The following is a 27,791-nucleotide window of genomic DNA, read 5'->3' on the forward strand; positions in this document are numbered from 1 at the left end:
TTAGCAAGTCCAATGAAGAAGTAAAAATAACTTACTTTGTAAGTACATTTTGGAATTGCATAATTGCAATTCATAATTGTAGCTTGGTTTCCCCCATCAATATTTTTTTTCTTATTGTGTTGGTGAAAAACCCAATAGTCAAGAATGAGTAACTGATTAATATTCGAAAGTCAATCATATCTTACTGTTATTTCAGAAATTGTTTGTGAACCACAGCTTTTAATGCTTACCAAAATATTGGAAATATTATACAGACTAGCAAAATTTATCCAGGCTATAAAAAAATATTGTGTTACTTTTTCAGACAGATACTGTTTGACACAGTTATCATAAAATATAATCTATGCTTACAATACAAAGACTGCTACTTCTTTAGAAAGATACTATTTTACACAACCATCATTGAAGAAATCTTTTAGACTATTGTAACATTTATTTTTCAGGTATTTTTCCAATCCCCGTTAGTATTTTTCTTAGATCTGGATCACACTTCCCCTAAATGATTCCATTTGTAATTTGCTTACTTATATAATCTCAGAGTTTTCTCATGTAGTTGTAGTCTGTTGACAGGTAACATGTAACTTGCTCTATGTTTAATCGCATACTGATGTAAGAACCAGCTGACTTCAAAAAATATTGTGTTTCTCTTTGTGAAAATTGGAGTCTCATATATACAGGGAAAGTTTTTTTTATCTTGAGACATTAAAATATCTCAAAAACTATGCACCAGATTAAAAAACAGAAAAATAAGTGATCCATCTTTTTAAAATTGCTACCTCCAATGGTAATATTGATGGCCCACAGGGAAGGGGAAAACTTCAATATCTTAAATAGGAACACCCCATTTTTATTGCAAATTCACATTCTACTGGAAAAAGCATAACTTTTGTATGTCAAAGCACAGAAACCCCAGGTAGGGATATCAATAATGTAGGAAAAGACAGATTGCTACTTACCATAAAGAAGATCCATCAAGTTGCAGACAGGTACAATTAAAAGACACTCAAGTAAAGCTTTCGGCTACAGATTTCATCAATAAAAGAGAGAAACGCACACCACTCACATAAAAACACACGCGCACGCGCACACACACACACACACACACACACACACACACACACACACACACACACACACACACACACACACACGCCAAATCCAGCATCTCAGGCTGGAAAGCAACATCATGTGGGATGCAAGTAGCAATCTGGAGGGGGCAAGGAAGCGGAAGGGATAGTAGTGTATAGATGGGGAGAGAGATGAATGCTGTCTGGTGGAGTGTGCAAACACTAGACTGCCGACAGGCGCAGCATCAGGAGGTTGTGGGGCAGAGAATGGACGGAAAAAAGGTGCAAAAAACGAGATGAGTAGGAAAGGACGGGTGAAAGCATTGTCAGAGCACTGCAAAAAAACAGGATGGAAGATAAGAATGGGGAGGAGAATGATAGGAAAAAGGGGGTGGAAACTGTTGGATGGAGGGTGTGGGGAGAGATGTCACATTAGGTTAAGGCCGGGATAATTACAGGAGTGGAGAATGTATTGTAAAGATTCCCATCTGTGCACTTCAAAAAATCTGGTATTGGAGGGGAGGATCCAGGTGGCTTGGTTAGTGAAGTCTGTGATGTTCAGCAGCATGTTGTGACACAAGGTGGTCTACTTTGCTCTTGGCCACAGTTTGGCAGTGGCCATTCATGCTGATGAACACTTGGTTGGTACTCACATCAATATAAAAAGCTGCGCGATGATTGCAGCAGAGTTGGTAAATGACATTGCTGCTTTCACAAGTGGCCTGGCCCCTGAAGGGTTAGGATAAACCTGTGACAGATGGTATTAGGATGTGCTGGGTGGGTGGATTGGGCAGGTTTCGCACCTGGGTCTTCCACAGGGATATGATCCTTGTGGCAAAGGGTTGTGAATGCGAGTGACATAGGGATGGACTTCATGAACTCTCCACCATCCCCATCCCTTTACCTCCTGGATCCCTACTCATCACTGTTGACATCAACCCCCTTTATACGAACATCCTTCATACTATTGTCTTACCACTATTGAATACTACCTTTCCCAATGTCCTATGGACTCTAAACCCGCTACCTCACTCTTCATACACCTTCATAACGTTATCCTTATTCGCAACTACTTCTCATTTGAAGGAAAGGTATACAAAAAATTCTGCTGCACAGCCATGGACACCCGCATGACACCCCCTGTGCCAACCTTTTTATGGGCCATCTAGCACAGACCTTCTTAGCCTTCCAAAGCACCAAACTCCTAGTGTGGTTCAGGTTCATTGATGATATCTTCATGATCTGAACTCAGGGCTAGGACACCCTATCTTTGTTCCAACACAACCTCAACACCTTCTCTCCCATCCACTTCATGTGGTCCTCCTCAACCCAGCATGCCATCTTCCTAGATGTTGACCTCCTCCTCTCTGATGGTTTCATCGCACCTCTGCCCACATTAAACCAAAATGGAGTGTCCCCTTCATCACCCAGTACCACCCCAGACTGGAACAACTGAACCACATCCTTTGCCAGGGCTTTGATTACCTATCATTGTGCCCTGAAATTAGGGAGATCCTACGCGAGATAGTTCCCACCCCTCCTAAAGTTGTGTTCTGTTGCCAACCCAACATCTACAACATCCTAGTTCCTCTCTGTGCCACTCCCAATCCCAACCTCTTGCCATAAGCATCATATCCTTGTGGAAGGACCCAGGTGCAAAACCTGCCCAATCCACCCAGCCAGCACATCCTATTCCAGTCCAGTCACAGATTTATCCTAACCCATTAGGGGCCACTTGTGAAAGCAGACATGTCACTTACCAGCTCTGCTGCAATCATTGGACAGATTTTTATAATGGTATGACTACTAATCAGTTGCCCACCAGGATGAACGGCTACAGCCAGACCGTGGCCAAGAGCAGAGTAGTGCAGCCTGTGTCACAACACGCAGCTGAACATTACAGACTTGATTTCAATGGCTGCTTCACTAACCGAGCCATCTGGATCCTCCCCTCCACCTCCATCTTCTTATCTTCCATAAGCGTCAGCATCGGTGACTGTTTATTTGCAGCTCTCTGTCAATGCATTTGCCAGTCTTTTCCCACTCATCTCATTTTTTGCTCCTTTTTTTTCCACACCTCCCTACCCCACAACTTCCCGATGCTCCGCCTGTTGGCAGTCTAGTCCTCACACACTCCACCAGACAGTGTTCATCTCTCTCCCCATCTATACACTACTACCCCTTCCACTTCCTTGCCCTCTTCAGATTGCTACTTGCATCCCACGTGATGTTGCATTCTGACTTGAAATGCTGGATTTCGTGGTCATGTTGTGTGTGAGGTGTGTTTGTTTGTGTGTATGTGAGTGGTGTGGGTTTCTCTCTTCTACTGATGAAGGCTGTGGCCGAAAGCTTTACTTCAGTGTTGTTTAACTGTGCCTGTCTGCAACTTGATGTGTCTTCTTTACGGTAAGTAGCAATCTGACTTCTCCTGCATTGTTGTTAACTTTTGTATGTAACACTTCTGGCATTGTGCAACGGATGGTGCTATTATCAAAAAATAACACAATTGGGTTCCAAAATAGGTATCTTGAGAAAAATCCTTTGGATCAAAATAAGAAAACCAGATTTTTTCATAATTGTGAAAAAAGCTTGTTTCAGGTGTGTCCTCTCACCTCTCACCAAGAGGGTGCTTGTTTGCAAAAATATTTCACAGTATGTGCTCAAAAATGTTGCCATCTACTTCTATGCACTTATTTATCCACATATGGAATGATATGACATAGCTGAAAGTATTTCCTATGTCATCTATTGACGCGCGTTGATGATACCCTGAATCATGTTATCGCGCACTGTTGCACTTTATTATAAACTTCACTCTTCGAGTAAGCCCACACCCAAGTCATGTGAAGTAAGATCTGGCAATCTTGCATGCCAAGACACTGCACTGCCTCTTCCGATCCACCAAAATTTTACATGCAGTATAATATTTCACGTGTAGCTACAGAATAACATACTGAACAACCATAATGTTGAAACTGCACCGGTTGTCACCAAGTCCAAGGAAAGATCAGCAAGAAATATTGGAGTGTGTCCTCCCTGAATGTTTGACTTTTATCACCATTTAAGGTGCCATCAACAAAGACTAGTCAAATGAGTTTGTCACCAATTATTCCATACCAAACATTCACATTCTACGGAAGCTGAGGTTCAAACTTTACATAATCAATGTGGGTTTCCCACAATCCAATTATGCATACTGTGTCAATTATGCCTATTTAGCTGATATACTCATCTGGTCACCCTAATGAACATCGCGAACACCTTCAAGGAATTTTTTCCCGCCTACAGAAAGCTTGTGCGACCCTCAATGCCACAAAATGTGTTTTTCAGGCAACAAAAGTGGAATTTCTTGGACTAGTCTCTACCACTGAATCTCACCCTTCCTTGAGAGGGTGCAGGCAATAGAATATATTCCATGGCCTACCAACTTCAAAGGCATGATCAACTTTTTCCATTGATATCTTAAGAACATCACTGCCAGCCAAGAGATCCTTACTACCGCACTTCGTGGCGATAAAACTAAAGATAACAAACCAGTCCCTTGCACACAGACCATGATTGAGAGCTTTGAAAAGACAAAACAAGGCCTCACTAATGCTACCCTTTTGGCTCACCCCAATCCTACTGCCCCCCCTCACGATAATTGCTGACATGAGCCAAACTGCTATTGGAGCTATCCACCAGCAACATGCGGATAATGTCTGGCAACTGCTCACCTTTTCTTTTTTCAAATTCTCCAATGTACAGCACCACTAAGGCATGTATGAGCAACAAAGCCATTTGGTATTTTCAGTCTTCAGTAGAGGGATGTGTCTTTATGGTCTTTGCAGACTGGAATCTACAGCACACATAAGGGACCAGCAATGGCAACCCATGCGCGTGCCCCTTAGTTCGAGGTCTACAACATGCACTGGCTATTTTGTGCATCCTCAGCTGGGCCACTGCCATGATGCCACACATGACCGGTCTTCAACATCACATCAGATACCACACATAAGGGACCAGCAATGGCAACCCATGTGCGTGCCCCTTAGTTCGAGGTCTACAACATGCACTGGCTATTTTGTGCATCCTCAGCAGGGCCACTGCCATGATGCCACACATGACCGGTCTTCAACATCACATCAGATACCACACACTTTGCAATGCCTGACAGACATTGCCACCATAAGCTGCCAACTAGTCCCATCTAACTACCAACAGCAGGCATCCTGAGTCAGATTTTAACACCCCTCTGCCCTGCGGGTGCCAATATTTCGCTCTCAGAAAGGGTGAACTGTGTGGTGATTCCTTTCATCTGCCTCCACTGACAGCAACAGATGATGTGCTGCATGCCCCCCCCCCCCCAAAAAAAAAGCTTTCTGGGTGCAATGCGCATCCAGCTGTCACCCCTCCAGTCTCTGTTCCTACTTCAATGAGGTAACATCTTTGCGTTCACACCAGAATTTAGTGCCTTTATTCAGTTTTCATGTTTCCTCACGCTCCAGCAAACAAGAGAGGTTCTACCATGTGTCCCACATCCCATTTTCAAGCTGTGTTTCCATGAAAGGTTTTTGTTGCAATTCTTTAAAGCCTTATGCCAGATGTCTGGTTCATCCCCCCAGTATCAGCTGCTGGATTACCAAGAGCAGTGATGTGTTTATCAGTGTATTAAAGTCTAGTGAGTCCCAGAAGTACATGCCAAGTTATACTACTGTCATTCCTGGCTGCTTTGGTGTCACTTTACCACCAAGTATGCCCAGAAATGAGCTTCTTCTGCCTGACCATCCCTTCACCACCAGGTGAGCCAATCTTTGTCATGATTCCCTCCCTTTTTTGTGTGCACATATTTAACCTGTGTGAACATTGTTCTTATGGTATCTTCTCCTCTTCAGTGGTCGCTTGTTCAAGCTGCCAGATGTTGCCACACCAATCACTGTAACCTATGAGTCACTTTACCCTGTTCAAAAGACTCTGCCATGAGTGAGGGCTCCTCCTAATTCCAAAATTTCATTGTCTTTTGTAGTTGAATCTAGTCTTGAGGAATAAATATCCAGTCTTGACGAATAAATATCACACAAACCAGCTCACATGTGTCCGTCCTTCAGTACATTTCGTTAAAGTTATTTATTCTTGCCAAATTTGTGTAATCCTAAAAATGCTCAAGCCCTCAAGAATGAAGGAGGAAATACTAAGCCATTTCCTCAAAAGTGATCCCAACTTCAGTATGTTTCATTAATTGTTATTTATTTTTGCCAAATTCATGTAATGATAGAAATGTGCAACTCCTTAAGTGTGAAGGAGGAAATACTTAGGCACTTATTCTGTTATCACTCATACTAGAAGACTTTTAGAGCTATGAGGTCACATCAAAAATGCCTTGAGCAGACATTACACACACACACACACACACACACACACACACACACACACACACATCATACTACTACACATACAGAAATTCTTCTATGGAGTACAAGTAGTTGCCAAGGAGATATGACTTCAGTTTATGTTTGAAGTTAATTTTACTAGTTAATTTTACTATCCATTAAATTCTTTATACCAACAGGTAGATGGCTGGAGAGATTTATGGCTGAATACCTCATGTTCCTTTCCATACCACATTAATATATAAACTGGTTTGCAGTCAACCCATTACACCTCCTTGATGCAGACCTTGAAATTAGTTTCAAGTATGCAGACGACACTCTACCTGGCATAGTGTGCTGCATTCTGCCTTTCACGAATGCTTCCATCTGGTTATAAATCTGTCTAAATATCACATACCAAAAAATCTTCCATAGTAGGAGGGTGTTCTTTGAAAGTCAAGAAACACTGCATCAATTTGGTTATCTCTATACATGGCTTTTAGGATATCATGCATGACAAGAAGAAGTTGGTACCCGCACAAGTGACGATTTTTGGATTGAACATGGTTGTCATTGATAACATACATAGTTCCAGGTAGGCCTTTATGTTATAAGTTCTAGAATTTTAATACAGGTAGAGAAGAGTGTCCCTTTTTCTGTTCTTTTAAAAGAAAGATATTGCATCTATATCAATGTCACTTAATCTCTCTCTGCCTCTCAACAGGTACTTTTCTCCCTTCAAGGGGTCTGTGGTTTGTTACAATTCAAAATAGGGTTGACCCATCTCTATCCAGTCAGTGGTGGGTCGGGACTAGTGCGGTACATTTCCAATTACACAGAGATTCAACTATACCTTCACATATGCTATAATTACAATGCGGTCATCACACCCAAAGGCATTTTAAAACTAATTTCAAGTGTAGGTAAAGCAGATGCCACACCATGATTCATTGGCAGAATATAGGGAAAAGCAATCAGTCTACAAAGGAGACTGTATAAAAACACTTCTGCGACCCATCCTCGAATACTGCTGCTCTTGCATGTGGGGACTGTACCAAATAGCACTAATATAGGATATTGAATGGATAAAAAAAAAGGACAACATGAATGGCTAGAGGTCTGTATAACCTATGGGAGAATGTTATGCAGATGCTCAAAGAACTGAACTGACAGATGCTTAAATATAGACAAACAGTTCCCCGTCAGAACCTACGTAGAAAGTTTCAGAAACCGGCTTTAAGTGATGAATATAGGAATATATTACAGCACCCCATGTATCATCCCCTAAGAATTGTAAAGGCAAGATTAACTAATTACAGCACACACAGAATCATTTATGCAATTATCCTTCCAAAGATCCACATGTGAATGGAATGGTACAAAGCCCTAATAATTGGTACAATAGGCTGTACTGTCTGCCATGCACTTCACAGCAGTTTACAGAGTACAGACGCAGATGTAGATGTAAAAAATGTCTGTGAATCATGTATCTGAGGTAGGATGTGGGAACCAGCCCATTGTTTACCTGAGTGGATATACAAAACTATCTAAAAACCACATCCGGGCTGACCAGCACACCAGTCCTGGTCATTAGTGTACTTCTGGGGATTCAATCCACGTCCACTGTGCCTCCCTGTGTCCCAGAAGTGGGTACTTCAAAGTGCTCAGCTATCCAGGTGGCTAATTAAAAATAGGATTTACTCAGTTTAGAAGTCCATATAGAAATTATCAGGAGTTCTGTTGGAGAGGAGGGATGTGCTGAGTTTTAGTGGTTTCAGCTGATATTATACTACTCCCTTTGGTACCTGACAGGAGGACACTTGACAACATACCCAACATATTAAATTATGGAAAAAATGAAAATAAATTGTTGATTGATAACATTAAAGAATCTCTAATAGAAAAGAAATGTGTACAAGATGAGTGAGTGCTAATAATATAAAAATATCTAAGTTTACAAATGCAAACTTCTATACATATTATAAATTAAAGTCCCCAACTCCATTTTTCAGTCTTTATGTTATGGCTAATCCCAGGAACTTCTGCAGGGATTTTGATATAGTTTTCACTGATAGATAGACTGATTCACATGGAAGATTTGTGTATGTATACATACATTATAAATTAAAATTCCTTGCCACATTATTATGTCTGTATCTGAAGGTGTCTCAGGAAATATTGTAGGGATTTTGATAGAGTTTTCACTAACAAATAGACTGATTCCTGAGGAAGGTTTGTGTATATCACTACATATTATAAACAAGAATTTTGATGGAGACTGGCTCCACAGCCTTTGTGAAATTTTTAAATAAAATCATTCCATTTTAGGCCATCAAAACATTGTTTATTGCATCCGCAGTTTTGACACATGGTCATTTTCAAGTATTGTGGGATGTTGTAACCCAATAAATAATATGAAGTTGTGATATGCTGTGTGAGAGAAGTTGCATACGATGATGTGAATTTATATGTTGTTCAATGTACCATACATGTTAGAAAAGCACTTCATTTTCAAGCCACAAGTAGCCCATCGGGACCATCTGACTGCCACGTCATCCTCAGCCGAGAATGCGAATAGGAGGGGTGTGTGGTCAGCACATCGCTCTCCTGGTTGTTATGATGGTTTTCTTTAACCTGAGCCACTAATAATCAGTCGAGTAGCTCCTCAGTTGGAATTACAAGGCTGAGTGCACCCCGAAAAATGGCAACAGTGCACGGCGGCCCAGATGGTCACCCATCCAAGTGCTAGCCATGCCCAAAAGCGCTTAACTTTGGTTATCTGATGGGAACTGGTACATGTTAGAAAGCTAGGGAAATAATGACAAACATGTAAGTTTAAATTTCTTGTAGCAAGCATGGTAAATGACTCAGTATACAAATGGGGATTAACAATATCAACCAGCTGTAACAGTGGTGCAGAACAACAAACTTTCAGCATATTGCATGTACGTGTCCAAATTAATCCTTTCCTGGTGATCCAGAGTAGTTCCTATTAGCGACTAATGCATCAACTTATAATCACACCTTTCTTTTCTATGTGTTAAATAACTGTACATATAAAAATTTTCCTTGTGTGATGTGATGCTAACAACATGTTAATTAAATAAATAACCACACCTGCTACACAAAATTTAAACTTAAGTGTTTATATCATTATTTCACCAGATTTCTAACGTGTCTGGTACATGGAACAGCCCATCAACATGCAAGTCGCCCAAGTGGCGTCAAATCAAAAGACTTGAACCTGGCGAATGGTCTACCTGACGGGAGGCTTAAGTCACATGACATCCACACCTCTACTATATTGCAAGTAGCAACTATCCTTTTCATACTATTATAAACAAGGCATCCAACCATAAATACTTAGTGCTACATATGTGAAGCCAGAATGTGTTGCTAGTTTATAAATAAACCAACTACTACTCAAAAGTGGCCCATGTGATTTCTACATAGGAGGGCTGCACAGGTATTAGGCTGATGCATAAGTTTGTAGTGCTTTTCTGTAAGTTCAATAAAAACAACAGAGGCTTTATTCATTAATAATCTATTCTCCTTCATAATTTACAACAGTCTGCCAATGCTGGGATAACATTGCAATTCTGTGACTGTAGAAATCACAAGTTTTTGAGGTGAACTCATCAAGCCATGTTCAGAGGACAAATTCACAGAAAGCAGGTTCCCAGGTTGTTTGACAGAGAGCATATAAGGTGAAAATCTGAGGGTGCAACATCATGTGAATAAGGTGAATGTGGAATGACTTCCCAACCCAACTCCAGTACAGTATTTTTTTGTCAGTCTAGCAGAATGTGAGTGGGCATTAAAATAGAGTAACATCACTTCACACAGTCATCCTGGTTGTTGTTCTTGGACTGCACCTGTAAGACATTTCAATTGTTGACAAGAACTGTCAGTAGTGATGGTTACACACTGGTGAAAAAATTCATAGTACACCACACCACTGCCACATCCCACTAGACGCATAACATAATATTTTGTGAATGCATTCAGGTCTTTGTACAGAGAGTTGGTGCTTTGTTTGGGCTCAACCATTCCTTTCTTTTCCTTACGCTAGCATAAAGGCATCGTTTCTTGTTACCAGTAATGATATGGGATAGAAATAGTCAGTGTTGTTTACAAACCAACTGATGATGAGCAAGGCTAGATGCACATAGGGCCATCTGCTGATTTTTGTGATTTTGGCTTAGAGCACATGGTACCCATGCACCTGATTTTTGAATATTCCTCACTGCATGTAAATGTTGCACGATAGTGGAATGACCACAGTTCACCACTTTGTCAGTTCTCAGGTACACTGATGTGGATCATTGTGGATTAAGGATTTAAATGATATTCATCAAACCTGGAAGGTCTTCCCGAATGTATAGAGTCACTAATATCAAAATGATACTTTTTAACATGAGAAAACCATTTTCTTGCCATATTTTATCCAATGACATTATTCCATACATAGCACAGTTTCTGGCTACCTCCACTGTGTCACCCCAGAAGAATATGATGGAGTGATTCCTATTCTAGGCACTCCATCTTGTAGTGCCCGCAGCTTCATTTACTATCTCCAAACAAAAATGTGTGAACTACAAATAAAAAAATGACAATCAATAAATAAACCCATAGCAACTGGAATACAAATGCGCAGAACAAAAATGCTATGAACTTACGCACCAACCTAATATGTAGCTTGTCTATTTGTAGATGAATTCTATGGGGTGATCCTTACTCACAGCATACTTAGTGATCATTTTCTCACCATGTCTTGCAATGTTTCTGATCCCTTTTTTTCTATTGGTGCCATAGCGAGTGCAGTTAATTGTAGTTCATCCAGTGGCTTTCTTTGACTTGTTTTCAGCCTTTTCATTGTAGACTAATAGTATTCAAGTTCACTTGATATTGAAGAAATATTGTGGTGGTGGTGGTGGTGTGTTGGGGTTTATGAGCGCTCAACATCGAGGTCATCAGCACCCTGACACACATTAAAAGGAACAAATGTGGACAGACCTAAGAAAACTAAAGCACACACTCAAAGAAAGCAGGAAAAGAAGGAAAATGCTACATAAGAAAGTAAAACCTAAGGAAAGGGGAAACATAGCAAGAAGAATGTCACAGGAAATTGTTATTGGCTGGCCACTTACATAAAATATGGGCGAGCTTGTCACACGGTGAGCAAATTAAAATCCTCTCCCTAAAATCTTTGTAAAAACATTTGACAAGGCACAGAACTTTAAAACTTTAGCCACATTCGTCCGAGTGTTGCCTAAAAGAGATGGCAGGTCCGCTGGCAAGTCAGCCGCGACCCGCTGGTCAGAAAATAAAACACAATCCAATAAAACATGGCGCACAGTGACCTGGACGCCGCAAGCACCACACATTGGAGGGTCCTCTCGCCGGAGCAGGAAGCCATGCGTCATAGGGCTGTGGCCTATTCGAAGCCGAGTGAGGAGAACCTCGTCCCGTTGATGGGGCTGAAAGGAGGTACACCACACACGCATTGTGGGCTTGACTATACGGAGCTTATTGTCAGTCACTTCCAGCCACTCCTCCTCCCACCGACGCATGACCCGTGAGGTGAGTGCGTGCAAGGGGATAGCACACTGAGATACTTGTGGGGCGAGACACGCCTCCTTGGCTGCGAGATCTGCCCTTTCATTCCCAGCAATGCCGACATGGCCCGGAACCCAGCAGAAAGCTACAACCTTCTCCAGTCGCTGTAGTCGGAGGAGGGCATCCTGGATGGTCTGGACAATTTTGTCTGCCAGATACAAATGTTGCAATGAGTGAAGGGCACTGAGTGAATTGGAACAGACAAGAAATTTAGGAGAGGAAGATTGTCTCATGTGCTCCAGTGCCCGCAAGATCACAGACAATTCCGCATCAAAGACAGTAAAAGTCTGAGGCAGTCGGACCTTGAGGACACGATCCGGAAAAACAACTGAGCAACCAACAGAATCCCCTTGTATCGACCCATCCATGAAAACAGCTACATAGTCGTGGTGCTCAGATAAAATGGCAGAAAATGCTGCATTAAAAATGGTGGCAGGAGTGCAATCTCTCTTGTACTGCAATAAATCTAAAATCACTCCGGGCCTCTTCAGTAACCAGGGTGGCAGGCGGTTAAAACCTTGGATTTGGGGTTGTACAGACTCCACACCGAGGGACTCTAGTACACGTTGCACACGCATCCCAAATGCCAACGTAGCCCGGGGACGGCAGGTAAAAAGGCGGTCCAGAGATGGATGGGCAACAAGAGCTGGGAGCTGCAAGAAACTGACAAGCCTGGCGCACCAGCAGGAGCTGCTGCCGGATGGTAAGTGGCGGTTTGCCAGACTCAGCACAGAGGCTGGGTATGGGACTGGTCCGATAAGCACCCGTGGCCAGTCAAATCCCAGCATGGTGAACAGCGTCAAGGATCCGCAAATAAGATGGCCTTGCTGACCCATACACTGTGCACCCATAGTCCAGCCGTGAACGCACAAAAGCTCCATAAAACTGAAGGAGACGCGCCCTGTCCGCGCCCCAAGACCTGTGGCTGAGGCACTTGAGGATGTTCAGTGCCTTCAGCATTCTGGCTTTCAAGTCACATAGGTATGGCAGCCATGACAACCTGGAGTCAAAAATTAGGCCCAGAAACCGCACTGTGTCTCTAAAATGTAGGACAGTATCCCCCATATGCAAGGCAGGCAAAGTAAAAACACTACGAGAACGATTAAAATGAACTCAAACACACTTATCGGCAGAAAACCGAAAACCTGTCTTTGCAGCCCACTCCTCTAACTGCCGCACTGTTAGCTGCAACTGACGGCTCGCGGTTGCAACACTGGAGGAGGAACAGAAAACAGCAAAGTCATCCACAAATAAGGAGCACTCTACTGGACTCCTCACTGTAGACGTTATACTGTTGATGGCTATGGCAAAGAGGGTAATGCTTAAAACACTGCCCTGGGGGAAACCGTTCTCTTGCTCAAAGCGATCAGACAGTGTGTTACCAACTCGGGTCTGAAAAAACCGCTGAGACAGGAAAGACCGAATGAAAATGGGGAGGCGGCCACAAAAGCCCCATTGATGCAGTTGTGCAATATAGTGTCTCCAAGGCGGCGTCAAAGGAAATCCTCCTCGAATGTTTTAATCTAATATGGCACACAGGAGTGTTCCCCACCTCGTGGAGGGAGGCAATCCTCATCCCTCTCCTCAAACCAGGAAAGGACCGCACATGTCCCGGTAGTTATCGTAGTATCGCCTTGACAAGCTGTGTCGGAAAGACCCTGGAATGGATGGTTAACTGGCGTCTGGTCTGGCTGTTAGAGACCAGACAGCTCCTTAGCCACTTTCAGTGTGGATTCGACAACCTGACCTTCCTAGAGGCGGATATTCAGCAGGCTTTTCTCCGTCAGCATCACTGTATCGGTATCTTCTTTGATATCAGTAAGGCATATGATACTACTTGAAGAAATATTATGGCTATTTCCAACAGTTTCAGTACTTTAGAAGAAGTGTAAGTTACACTGTTTGCTCATGCTCAAACATACTAAACGAAAATACTGTGCACAGCTTTTTCGTATCAGAGATTGGAAATAACTTAAAATATGTTTAAGAGTACCATGACATTTATCAGAGCTGGAATACTAGCGCTGTGAAGAGACACAAATACGTTTTTCGAACTGGAAGTGTAGGTTCATTTGAATCAGAACTACAATGCAAGCTTCATTGACTGAACTGGTCTCGACAACATTGTTGAATCATTCTATCATTTCTTTGAACTTTCTATTTCTATTTCACTTGGTCCTACAATTTATCTTGTTTTACTGACATCTGGAGAGAATTTGTAAATTTATCTCAGAAAGTGATATTTTCAGAAGGAAAGTATTAAATTGTGAAAGAAAAGATTCCATGGCCGAAGCAGTAAAAAAAGTGTGAAGTGGCCTAAAGAAAGGAAAAGGAAACATGGTGAAAGCATGAAAGAATACTGAAAGAAAAAAAAAAGGAACTGAAATTATTACGTGATTTCTAGTTGTTCAAAACCAAGGGATATAATAATAATAGTAATAATAATAATAATAATAATAACAACAAATGGTGGCAGAATTCTCTGATTTTCCTTTGTTGGGATATCCTTGAAAATACAATTCAGAATTTTGCTGCTGCGATATTGGATCTTATCATCAACAAGCACCTGGAAATAATTTTTATGTCAATGCCACCATTTACATATGGCAATTTGAAGCAGTTTTGGGAAAATTCTTCAATACAATTTTCCTACAGCAGTCGTCAATGGTTTTTAACAGTGCTATTCTCGTGGACAAATGTATTTTGATTAATGTCTTCCACTCAATGTTTCACTGTCTGTTTTATATTTATTGTGCGCTACAGTTGAGTTGGTGAAAGCAGATCCCTGATATTTGCAGTGGGCTTGGCATGGCTGCTTCATACACCCACCTCAGCCAATCATGTGACACAATTTTGTATACATCCCTACAGAAATGCCTCACTGTTTTACAGCTCTATACATGACTACTTTTCTTCCCTGCAGTTGTTTGCACTTCACAGCTGCCAGTCGTCAGGGATCTTTTTTCACTGACTCTGTTACACACTCTGTTTATTATTATTATTATTATTATTATTATTATTACCAGAATTTCTGCAAATACCGATTGTATACCAAAAAAGTAGGCAGTAAGGTAAAACTGCCTCTCTGTCATCTTGAACTTTTCTGCTATATACGCACTCTTGCACTTAATCAACTATTTGCCTAATTTGTGGTATAATTCTGAAATGTGTTCTTTGTTTCAATTAAGTGAACCATTTCTTATGTGAAATGTGATACAATCACCTGTTTGTGAACTTTGCTGGATAAGTAAACTTTCCATGTTCTGAAACCATCTTTTTCATTTACCCAGTCTCCATCTAAACATCCTCAAAGGGATATGCTGTGTTTTTCACCAATGAGTGTTATACATTTTCTTCACAGACTGGCTTATGAATAAATTGCTCTTGGTAGTTGCAGCTTTCAGAACATTTGTGAAATTCTATCTCAATCTACGACAAAGTGGTTAAAAACTACTAAAAATATTGTTGCACTAGCTGATAACACTGGCATTGGTTACTTATTCATAGCTGTCCTTAAGGCTTTTGTTTTGCATACAATGTTTGAAATTGTATGATTGGGGATATTATTCAAGAGCTTATTTGATTCATGACTACAGTAGAGTCATGTAGAGCTGGCCATGAGGAAAGCAACTAACAGCCTACAACATGCAGTTTATAGTCATGTCATAACATAAACTCATGGAACTGTACACACTTAAAGCAAAATATTAAATTTTTAGGAATAACTGGGATTCACAGTATAAAAACTTTCCCGTCTGCACAACTTCTGGTCAAAATTTCCATGTCTATGATGTTGCACTGAAGAGAAGTAACTTTAAGCCTCTATAAATGAAAGGTTCTTTGGAGTAAAATAGTGCATGATGCTCTCAATAAGAATTCAACTGCAGCTCGCTTTCACAAGGATTTTTCAAAGAGTGAGTTACAGCATGATGTTGTCGAAGTGCAACAAGTCTTGCTTCATGATCTTTGTTGGATTCTTGAGACCACATAATTCTCAGTCCTTTAGTCATTCTGGTGTATTCAGAGAGACTTGACCATTTTCTGGGCGTTTTTATTCATAAACAAAATGAAATCAAAATGTTATGAGTAATCACCCAAATTACAGAGCCAACTTAATAAACTCATTTTTTTTCAGCAAATAAATAAATCTAAAGAAGCAAAGCAATGTTGTTAAGCTTTTAATACACAAAAGCAAAATCAGTAAATCCAAATATCCTGGCCTAGTTTGTATTTGTAAAAACAAGACTGCAGTGTTCAAGTCACTGACATAAGCTTCCGAAAATTCTTCTGTCACTGGGGTAAAAAACCTTTTCTATGAAAGAAGTCAAATATAAATAAAATCTACTGCAAGAAGCAAAACAATGTTGTTAAGTTAATAATATATGAAGCAACATCAGTAAATCCATATATCTTAGTCAAACAAATTTGCTGTTAGTTTGTACTCATAAAGATAAGATTGCGTAAATTTCTGAAAATAGGTCTGGCACCAAGTTTTTAAAAAATAAAAAAAACAATAAAATAAAAAGAGAGAGAGAGAGAGAGAGAGAGAGAGAGAGAGAGAGAGAGAGAGAGAGAGAGAGAGAGAGAGAGAAACTAGGAGCACCATTTACTTACCATGATGATTAAACATCTGAACTACTGAGCTGAGCAGATAATTTTAGATAAAATTTTTGATGAAATAGAGCCTATACATTGCTTCAAGTTATGCTCAAGTTACTTGCGAAAATCCCATGAAAATTTTAGAAATTAGCATGTTCAAACAGACAACCACAACAGTTTTACAATTTTATTACTAGTATAGAAGATTTTTTGGAGGCACACTAATGACCTGATGCTTTCCTCACCTTTTACAATTACTTATGGATAAGAATTTGCAACTTATGATAGTTCCAACTACAGCAGCACATTATTATGGTATTTATGAGTATTAGAAATGATGCATGCCCTTTTTACGTAGGAATGAAATGGGAAAATACTTTTAAAATTTTATATAGTTATTTGCACCATAAAATATCTGTTTTATGTCTCAAAGATAAATTTCAGTAAGAAACATACTTTTGTGCTGTTTCAATATGTGTTATTTTTGTAAAGTATAAAGTATTACTTACATTCTACCCTGAACACTGTGGTACTGTTAACACCAGGCCCCACAGAGTTGCTTGTGCTAAGACATGTGTAATTTGCACTATCATGCAGTATATCAAACTGCTTCCCAGGCCATGCATCCATATTCCACAGCAGTGTCGACAGTATGGACTGGAAATCATTAGCAGCTGTGTCAGCAGGTAGACGCTTATTAATTACAGTGTATGGTGAAGCTGACCCATTGCTTGTATCAATGAGAACATTATTCTTCAACCAATTCACTTCACAAATTGGCGAACACTCCACACGGCAGGAAATGTTTAAGTTTTGAGTGTTTACTGCTGCTCCATAATATGGTGGTGACGTGTTAATGAATGCTGGTGGTGCTATAAAAGAAAAGATGAGTCAATATTTTTTTTTTTTTTTTTTTTTTTTTTTTTTTTTTTTTTTTTTTACAAATCGCTATGAAAAAAATGTTTCTATGATTAAATAATAACATGCACGCAAATGTAGTTTGTATTATAGGAAGATCTAAAAATGTAGAAAGGAACCTTCAGTCTTCAAAGTTCCAAATTATTGGAAATGAAGTGTAAAAATGCAACATGATAAATTCTTGGGATCACTGAGACACAAACAGAAGAGTTACAATGCACATACAGATGTGCACATCATCACAATGAGTCACAATTGTATCAGAACATACAATATTGAAACTATAGTGGCTATGTCGAGAGGTATTATGAAGATTTGTGTAAAGGTGAAACCGTGCAGAGTGATTCCCATGGGAATCAATGATTTGGAATTAAGCATAAAGCTTCCCTAAACATGTAAAACAATACAATATTTTAAATACACAAAACATATGATTTTCATTATTTTGCTTTGAAACAGATTTATTCTGTATTGTCATTGAAAATGTCGATGATTAAGTTTTTGCTTACTGTACATATATTGTATAAATTATATGGAGTACGTAAACATTTGTTGTTTCATGAGTGCTGTGTGTAAGTAATATACCATAACTGGTTCACGTTCAAAAAGTAAGACAGATATCAACAGATATAAATGCAAATACAATGTGAGGTTGAATAACAAAAGCCAGGGGAAATACATTGATCAGGTGAGCTTGTAGGTTGCTGTGAGTATACACCGTTCATGAACAAAGTATGGATATGAAACTAGCAAGCACACATTGAAGATGCATAAAAAATTGCCTTGAATGTTACAAAGAATATTTGTATGTAAATAAATTCACAATGTGTGACGCACTGTTGTACAATTCTGAAGCACTTGGCTTGAAGGAAATGGGTATATTAATTCATGCACCAGGCATTTTGAGCCAGTTAGAACTTCTGAGTGGCGGCTACAATTAGACTGACATTGATCTGAGTGCTGCAGTGTTGGCTGTATACATCGCAGGACACTATAACATTGTAGGTATGTTCATTAATTGGTGCGTTCCCGGAGTATACTGAAAAAAATAATAGTTCCACTTTCTGCCACCGGGTGAAAACACGGCAGTGCAAGCAGTCAGAATGTGGTGTGGGTGCATAAAAAGGGCGGGAATGATAAAAAACATGATAACAGTGTTTCTGGCATCTTTATTAGGGTATGGTCACAAGTTACAACATGTATTCAACATCGTCTCCCAAAATTAGAAGTCACATGGATTTAGATTGTGGGATCTCATCTTAAAACTACCTAGAGATGAATTGGCCATTACCAAAGGTTTCTCAAAGTAAATCTTTCACCAGGCAAGTGACATGTGGTGTCAAACCATTTTACATAGTGGTTTGGACATCATTGCATTCTTGTAAAGCCGGAATCATTTGTTGCACAGGTAGGTCTTTATAACATACAGATGTCACTGTGCACATAACAGGTCTGTGAGGTGTCATCTCCTAAAAGAAAAAAAGGACTGAGAATGAAGGAGCTTGTGAAACTACACCACACAATCACATTAAGATGAGTGCAGTGTATGTTCGTGCACAACATGTGGTGGAAAAGAACCCCAAATGCAACCGTTCTGTGCATTCTCAACACCATGCAGAGTAAAATGTGTCTCATCCAACCAAAGAACATTCGCCAACCACACGTCATCTATTCTGTTCGGGTCAATGACATGGTGTTGTAGCCTATCTTTGAGTTCCATTTGGTGCACATTCTGAATCTTGTAGGGATACCAATGTAAAATGCATCATAAAATCTTTTGAACTGTTGACCAGGATCCCCACTGACCACTGTCTACAGAATATGAGGCATGTTATGAATGATCGGTTATAGCTATAGCAACATCATCAATGACTGTCACGGGAATGGGCTCCCTTCTCCTCCCTGTGGTACCATCTAATTCACCTTTTTCTTCAACTTTCTCGATCACATTCTTTAGCCCATTTACAGGCAAGGGGTCCCTTACAACTGTTTGTGTGAGCGATATTCCTGAAATGCAGTGCTGCTATTGCTGCCATTCTGATGAAATAACTTTATCAGCAGTGCATGGTCTTTCTTCTTAACAGCCATTGAATTTCACATTTAGAACTTCAGCGTTTTTAATCCTTTACAACAGTTACTTTACAAAAGAAATCAACATTGATGCCACGCAGCAAACAGCATATAGACATCAAAACAGAGACCGCTTCACATTCTGACTGATTACACTGCCATATTTTCAGCTGATGGCAGAAAGTGGAATTACTATCTTTTCAGCATACTCCATTAGTACATCGATTAATGAAGATACCTACAATGTTTTAGCATCCTGCAATGTATACAGCCCGCACTGCAGCACTTGAAGTACCATGAGTTTAACTGAACCATGAAGTATGTGTGAACAACTTGTGTGGCAGAAATAATTGACTAGAATCTGAATGTTAGCTCATAATACTGTGTAGCTCATCATCATCTCCATACAATGTATCAGTTTTTATTAGTACTGTATAAAGAAATGGTCAGTACATTTACTAATCTCTATCAATATTATAGTTAAATGTGCAATGTATGGGAAAATCACACAATGTAAAATCCAGTATAGAACATATCAATATCATGAAAAGGATAGTTGCTACTCACCATATACTGGAGATGCTGAGTCACAGATAGGCACAACATAAAGACAATCAGAAAGTGAGCTTTTGGCCAACAAGGCCTTCATTGGAAATAGACAACATACACAGATGCACTCATGCAAATGCAACTCAAATTGTATTTGAGTGTGTGTGCGTTGTCTATTTCTGGCGAAGGCCTTTTTGGCCAAATACCCACTTTCTGACACTATTTTTGTTGTGCCTATCTGCGACCCAGCACCTCCACTATATGGTGAGTAGCAACTACACCTTTCATAATATTGTTAAAATGTATGGGAAGCTTTTTTAGCCTGATGAACATAACCTTTGATATGGACATATGCCTAATCCAGAAGTGTCCTAAGTATCACAGACAAGAAAATTAAATTGTTAAAATTTAACTGATCTAATGAAATGTTAACAATGCTGTATAGTTTTATTATTTTTATTTAGGAGAAGCAAGGTTACCCAAGAGACTCATGGATTCAGCAGTAGAGGGTAGGAGGAGTCGGGGCAGACCGAGGAGAAGGTACCTGGATTCAGTTAAGAATGATTTTGAAGTAATAGGTTTAACATCAGAAGAGGCACCAATGTTAGCACTGAATAGGGGATCATGGAGGAACTGTATAAGGGGGGCTATGCTCCAGACTGAACACTGAAAGGCATAATCAGTCTTAAATGATGATGATGACGATGATGATGATTTAGTTACTAATTCATCATCCAATAATGGTATAGGATTTTTTTGTGATGGTACAATGAAAATAAATGGCTCAAGTATATAGGCATATAAAATGTGTAAGACTATTTTTGTGGGGTACAGCGGAGATCACCCAATAATGATATAGGATTTTTTATGATGGTACAATGAAAATAAATAGCTCAAGTACATTGGCACATAAAGTACATAAGATTATTTTTATGAGGTCCAACAGGTGATTGGTCATGACCCTGCTGAAGATACCAGCCGTGCCAAAATGATCTAGGAAAATCATGAGAAATCTAAATCAGGATGGCTGGACAGAACTAACTTCATCAGAGGTTCAAAGTAATTCAAAATTAATCCAATCTCAATATGCAGGCTTTGACTTTCATACATTACTGAAGTCCAGGTTTACAACAGCAGAAATATCATCAATGTACTGTTTAATGTGACAATGGCTTTGATTATCAGTCAATGAAAGGAAATCACTCCATGAATAACTCACATAAAATATGACAAAGGAAGAAGTTATCATGTTTCCATGGATGTTCCCCTGATGTAAGACAGCTTTTTAAAAATAAAAACAGTTAATAATTGGTAAATATGAAACTGATGGGATGGGGAAAGGAGGGGGTCAAAGTTAATTGATGGAGAAATGTTAAGCAGCCCTACTGTCAAACTATTCAGCATGATTTTTACAATTGTAAATTTGCCAATGTATACAAATGAGGGGCCCAGTGGAAAATGGCCACATGCCACCAGGGTATGTTGTGTCAGGAAATTGGAAGTAAGGAAATATGATTTTGTATAGTAATGTGAACTCCTGCTGTGATACCAACAGTTGTTACAGTAACTACTAACTACCATCACTTATCAATGACTGATAAAAACTTGAATATACTGGAGGCACAAATTGCAGTAAGCTTTGAAGATCCTTGAACTTTGCTGTCTTAATTTGATATCCATTTGGATAATTAGGAACTTACTGGCAGTCTGCAAGCTTTGTAAATCATCCACAACACTTCTGTAAACTAACTCACACAGGTTTCCCAGTTTGATTGTGTAAATATTTGATATATACAGAATGTTCAGCACTCATTAATCTAAACACCATTGAGTTTCTGTTGTCTGTGGGCTTTTAGTCAACAGTAATGTTATGTTTGATGATACTGTTCATTATAGATGACAAAGACATGTAGTCGTCTTTCTCCATTTCAACCACAATGAATGTTTTCTTTTGCTTCCTCTTTCATATAAGTTCAACCCATTCCACTGGAGTTTACACAGCCTGTGTCTTTCTTTTCAGCTTCTCAATAACTCCAACAACCCTGTCACATGGGAGGAATGTGTGTCCAGGAAAGGGAAATTTGTGCTCAAAACATCAAAACATTTTTTATCTAGGAGGTACAAAAACAGACCTAGGATAAAATAGTTTTTATTTTATCCAACACACAAATCAGAATAAATGATGAGCCTTCAATGACATTCTTGTGCATGACTACTATCCTGTTTCGACTCATTTGAGTCACTTTTCGGAGCACTATATGCAGCTTCAGCTTTCTCAAGGTGTAGTTTGATGTCTGTGGATTTGGTTTATGGCATGCCTTAGCAGAATAACAAATATGACATCAATCAATCAATGGCAATTTAAAACCAATATTATATTCTGTGTTGAAAATGGTTTCATACACATGTTGTTTCACTGGGACTTCATCTGTATTTTGAAGATCTTAACAGTACAAATGATACATTCCAGCGATCGAGTGAAAAGAGGTTATGTAGGACTTGTTCGGATTCTGCATTCTGCTATAATTTGATGTGTACCTTGGAAACATTTCGATGTGATTTCTAACTTTTTTTTTCTTTCTTATTATCAATGTCATGAGGTCTGATAGAATGCTTACCTCTTCTATTTCATCTAGGTGTATGTACAGATACATGTGTTGTTGATTCATGACTCTCAGTGTCACATTCTTCATTGCTACAGACAGTCCTCAAGCATTTAACAGAAATGACATGAACAGTTAAAAATGCAGTATTACGCACTTCATCCTCAGCAATTGGAGGGTTACGAATAAAATACCTGAACGCTTACTGTTGGAACCTTCCTCTTCTTTGGGTACACTTCTTTGCACTTATTAGGCCGCACTAACGCAAATAAATAAGAATTTGCTCATTATAATCTCCCAACCAATAAAACACAATAAATGTTGCCTCCTCCTGTACTTCATTCAATGTTGAGTATTTGCAGAAACTAGTTTTGCAGCATGGATCACTGGGCCTACAAGACTCATTCTCAGGCACAATCTTATTTTTCGGGATTTAAATTCTTTTCCATTCTTTCTTAACCTCTTCCTTTCATTATCTTTCCACTCATTTTCTTTAGGATTTTTTTCTTTACATGTAATGTTGAATTTTCTTCATAACATTAATAGCAACACCTATTGCAGCCATCTTGGAAACATATGAACAACATTTGAGAAACGCTTTCCAATTGGCTTTCTGAAACCAAAAAAGTCAAACAATGAGATGGATCGACTCATGAGACACAGAGATATTACTTGTATGGCCCTCTTTTCCACTGGGAATGTGTCAGTCCTGAATAACAGCAAATATAATACGCTCTCTTTAAAGGAATGCGCACATGCCACTGTGCTAGAAGTTCTCACCGACGATATTAGATGGCATCAGCTGTCTTCCTGTACCAAAATCACTGCACAGGTGACATATGCCCCTATTCCACTGGGCCCCTCAAATGTCAGCTGATTGACAGCATAAGTTTCCTAGTGAAGAAACTGCAACTGGTGTCCTAGTTTAGTTTATTTCTTTTTAATGCATCTATATACAAGAGATAGAGATAGAAAACGGGGAGGGGGGGTAGAAACTAGCCTGTTACTCCTTCCATGAAATTTAGCATGGTTAAATTAATGAAAAAACAATTTCAATATAATGCATAAAAGTTTTTAATCTGTGTAGGCCGCTACAGTTATTAAAATGTGACTCAATTTCAACCACTTAAAGCAGTCATCTTCAGGTAGAAATCAGTCATCTTGTAGTAACATATACCAATTAGGTTTGTAGTCAATATGAAAAGATGTAAACAACATGCAAAAATTTTTCATGGAAGCACATGGTAATCTCCGAGTTGATTTTGGACTCTCTTTCTCGTTAATGCAATATTTGGTGTGCTTCTTTATTATGGAGCAAGTAGTAATTCAGATATAATTCCAGTGCTGATGGCAAATAAAAAGTGTGACAGATTCATGTTTTTTACAATACATATACATGATGTGATGATGCTAGTAGGTTCATCTTCAAGAAACTGGTACGAGGAACTTTATGTAAGTTCCTTCTGAGAAATCTTTGGGCAGTTTCTGATGAAGCAGAATTTAAAAAGGAATGTGTGTCATCTTAATAACAGTACAAAAATACAATATACTAGATAAGATTGTGTACTCTTTTTCTATCTTGTTCCTTTCTTCAGACATATAAAGCTGAAGAGTGGTTCTGTTATGCACAACTCAGGGTTAATTATTTCTTAAACATATAGTGCTCTAACATATATTGTCTTAAGATGGAAAACATATATTATCCGTCATTGCACAAATGGCAATTCATATAGAAAATCTGCATCTCACACGATACAGAAAGACAACCAGACAGACTAACAATAACATTATATCAAGCATTTATTACACTCAAACTACAGTTATCATCTTTAGAAATAATTGAACAAGCAGGTGAAATGGTTACTTGGGATATTGGTTTATCCTTGCAATTACTAGAACTCACCTAGTACTTCAATAAAAACAGTTGCTGGCTCTCCTTCTCCTCCTTCATTATAGGCAAGGCATGTGAAATTTGATTCTGTTTCTAATGACACAGGGTCAATTGTCCAGTTAGCTGATGTTACTGCTGATATGTTATGAGATCCTCTGATCCAGCGGAACTTTGTTGTTTCTGGTCTTCCTGGATCCTCCACACTGCATGTTAACGTCACTGTGCCTTTCTTCACAACTCGACTAGGCTCATACACCAATGTCGCAGGTCCAGGAGGATCTGTTATGACAACATGAGATTCTTAATATTTTTCTTCAAAAATCATTAATATGTGATTTCTGTAGGCAACATGTTCAGAATGGTCACTGATAACATAACCATAATTCTCAAAGTCAAGCATTTCTAAAATCCTAAATACTACACTTTTTACAAGCAATAATTTGTATTTTCTCCGTTTCACAAGTTGATTTATTCAGTCACGTGAAATGTATACATTAAGTCTACTTTGTATTTTGACACCAATGGCTTTACAGGTGTAGTGCATGCAATCTGTACTGCCTCAAAACAGTCCACGAAGACCCTATAAGTTAATGTAAAAGTGTTCAGTATAATTTTGTGGTTAGCTCTGTGGAATACATTTTCATTTTAGAATGACATTCTGAATATTGTTACTCTGTGGTCATATCTGAAATGCTTGTGTTCTACAAGACAAATGAGTATAAATATAAAACAGTTGCTCACTTCTCTAAAAATAAAAGCACATACAAGATTTTTTGTTGATATATTCTTATTTTCCCACTCAATCTGTGAACAATTTATCTATCTATTTAGATACCTATCTATCTATGCTCTACCAACTGTCCACTTGTATGTTTTATTCCATAAAGTTTTTGTGCAATTTATAATATAACTACAGCTCATTCTTATAAATTATTTATTATTTCTGGTACTGAACATTTAATCAAAATAATTGTAAAGATTAACAATTGTTATATATTGCATTACTATCTAGAACAGAAAATTGTTAAACCAGTATATGGTACTAAAAATTATCAAACATTAATTTTTTGTATTTTCTAGTTTTTATTTCAACAATTATGTATAAAGGTTTCCATGTAGCTGACTACAGTACCAACACAATTCAAAACAGAACTGCACCTCTCTGTTGCCAGTACACAGATCCTCAACCCTTTTGATTATGGGTCATTACACACCAAATGGTCTATTGATTCCAGCAAGACCTCAAGGATTTTGATGAAATTTCATTTGAAGTACTCACACAGCCATTTGTTTGAACCTCTAGTGCTGCTATCTACCATATACCCCTGAGTTTTCAGCAACTTTGGGACATAATATCTCTGGCAATGTTTTCTTGAAACAAACAAAGGCATCTTTGGAAACTTTTTGCACTCTTTTACGCGAAATAAGAAAACAAAATTTCATGTGCAGTTTTTATACAGATAATTTGAAGCATAGACAGGTGAAAGAACAGCTACTTGAAGAAAAAGTGAGCTCTTTATACTTCCAAAGGAAGTATGTGATAAGTCTGTAACTTTGCAGGTAAAACATACCAGCATAAGGTATTATATCAATGATACTAATCAATTTTTGAAAATATAATACAACTGGATAGGTATTGGGTGCATAAGTTCGTAGCATAACAGAGACTTTAGTCATCAATCATATATTCTCCTTCATTATTTACAACAGTCTGTCAATGATGGGCAACTTCTGGATGCCACAACTGTAGAAATCACATGGTTTTGAGGCGCAAAGGAAAAGAAGTTCCTTGAAGGCTGTTCGACAGGGAAAATAAAAGGTACAAATCCGAGGGGACAAGATCAGGTGAATAAGGTGGAATGACTTCCCAACCCAACTCCTGTACTTTTTTTTTTTCAGTCTTAGCAGAATGCGGATGGGCATTATAATGGAGTAATTGCACCTGCAAGAAGTTTCAATTGTTGACAACAAATGTCAGGAGTGATGGTTACACATAGGAGAAAAATTTATGGTACACCAAACCACTGTCCTTTCCCACCAGATGCACAACATTATCATTTGTGGATGCATTCACGTCTTTGTACAGACAGTTGCTGCTTTATTTGGGTTCAATCATTCCTTTCTTTTCCTTATGCTACCATAAAGACACCATTTCTCGTCACGAGTAATGATACAGGATAGGAATGGTTGATGATGTTCACAAACCAACTGATGATGAGCACGCATAGATGTACATAGGACCATCCGCTGATTTTGTGATTTTAGCTTAGGACATGCGGAACCGTTACACCCAGTTTTTGAACTTTCCTCATTGGATGCAAATGTTGCACGATGTTGGAATGATCACAGTTCCATCACATTTGCCAGTTGTCGAGTACCATACACTAACATGGATCGATGTGGATTAATTCATTTAAATGATTTTCATCAAACTGCAAAGGACTTTCTGATCATGGAGAGTCACTAATGTTAAAACGAGAAAACCATTTGCTTGACATGCTCTGTCCTGTGTTATTAACCCCATACATAGGACAAATGTTCGTGCCTGCTGTCATCCCTTTATTCAACTCAAACAGAAGGATATGTCGCAAATGTTACGATTTCTCCACTTGGCACTCCATTTTCTACGACCACAGCTCCACTCACATTCTCCAAATCACAAAATTACTATATGTAAACTCAGATAACAACATGAATTAACAAATAAAAATAGACAATAGATAAATAAATCTGTTGAACTGGAATACCAACATGGAAAACAAAACCGCTACAACCTTATGTACCAATTAAATACAAACTTATAATTATATTGTTGGTACACGCACTCAAGCACATGCACTTCGGTATCCTTGCACGATTTTGCATGACTGAAAATCGATCAAGCCTCAAGCAGCTTGAACAATACAAAAGTTTCACATGTCCAGAAGATCAAGCATGCTTGCACAAACCAACTGATCATTCATGCTTCCGAAGCTTGCAGCTTCATATGTAAGCTGGGCGTATACTGTGACGAACCTCAGCATGGCAAGGCTCCTTTATAGGAGCTCTGCAGCATGGGACAGGCAGGTTGGCTGGTGCCATTGGCCAGAGGCACCAGAAGAATCGAAAAATGCTGGTAGTGATGGTA

General features: G+C 39.0%; 1 protein-coding gene across 11 annotated transcripts in view; it reads right to left on the minus strand.

Moving 5' to 3' along the window:
* Positions 1 to 27,791, minus strand: part of LOC126088583 (titin) — a 1,213,778-nt gene that overhangs the window by 154,800 nt on the left and 1,031,187 nt on the right. For all 11 annotated transcript variants that reach the window (XR_007519972.1, XR_007519973.1, XR_007519977.1 and 8 more), the window contains exons 10-11: positions 24,677 to 24,943; positions 17,143 to 17,505 (exon numbers count right to left, since the gene is read on the minus strand). Coding sequence is in view for 5 of the 11 variants with exons in the window: in XM_049906783.1 (XP_049762740.1) it covers positions 17,143 to 17,505; positions 24,677 to 24,943 (630 nt within the window). In the remaining 6 variants the exon portion in view is untranslated. The remainder of the gene's footprint in view (positions 1 to 17,142; positions 17,506 to 24,676; positions 24,944 to 27,791) is intronic.

The sequence above is a fragment of the Schistocerca cancellata genome, chromosome 6 (genome assembly GCF_023864275.1).
Source record: "Schistocerca cancellata isolate TAMUIC-IGC-003103 chromosome 6, iqSchCanc2.1, whole genome shotgun sequence".
Classification (NCBI taxonomy): Eukaryota; Metazoa; Arthropoda; class Insecta; order Orthoptera; family Acrididae; genus Schistocerca; species Schistocerca cancellata.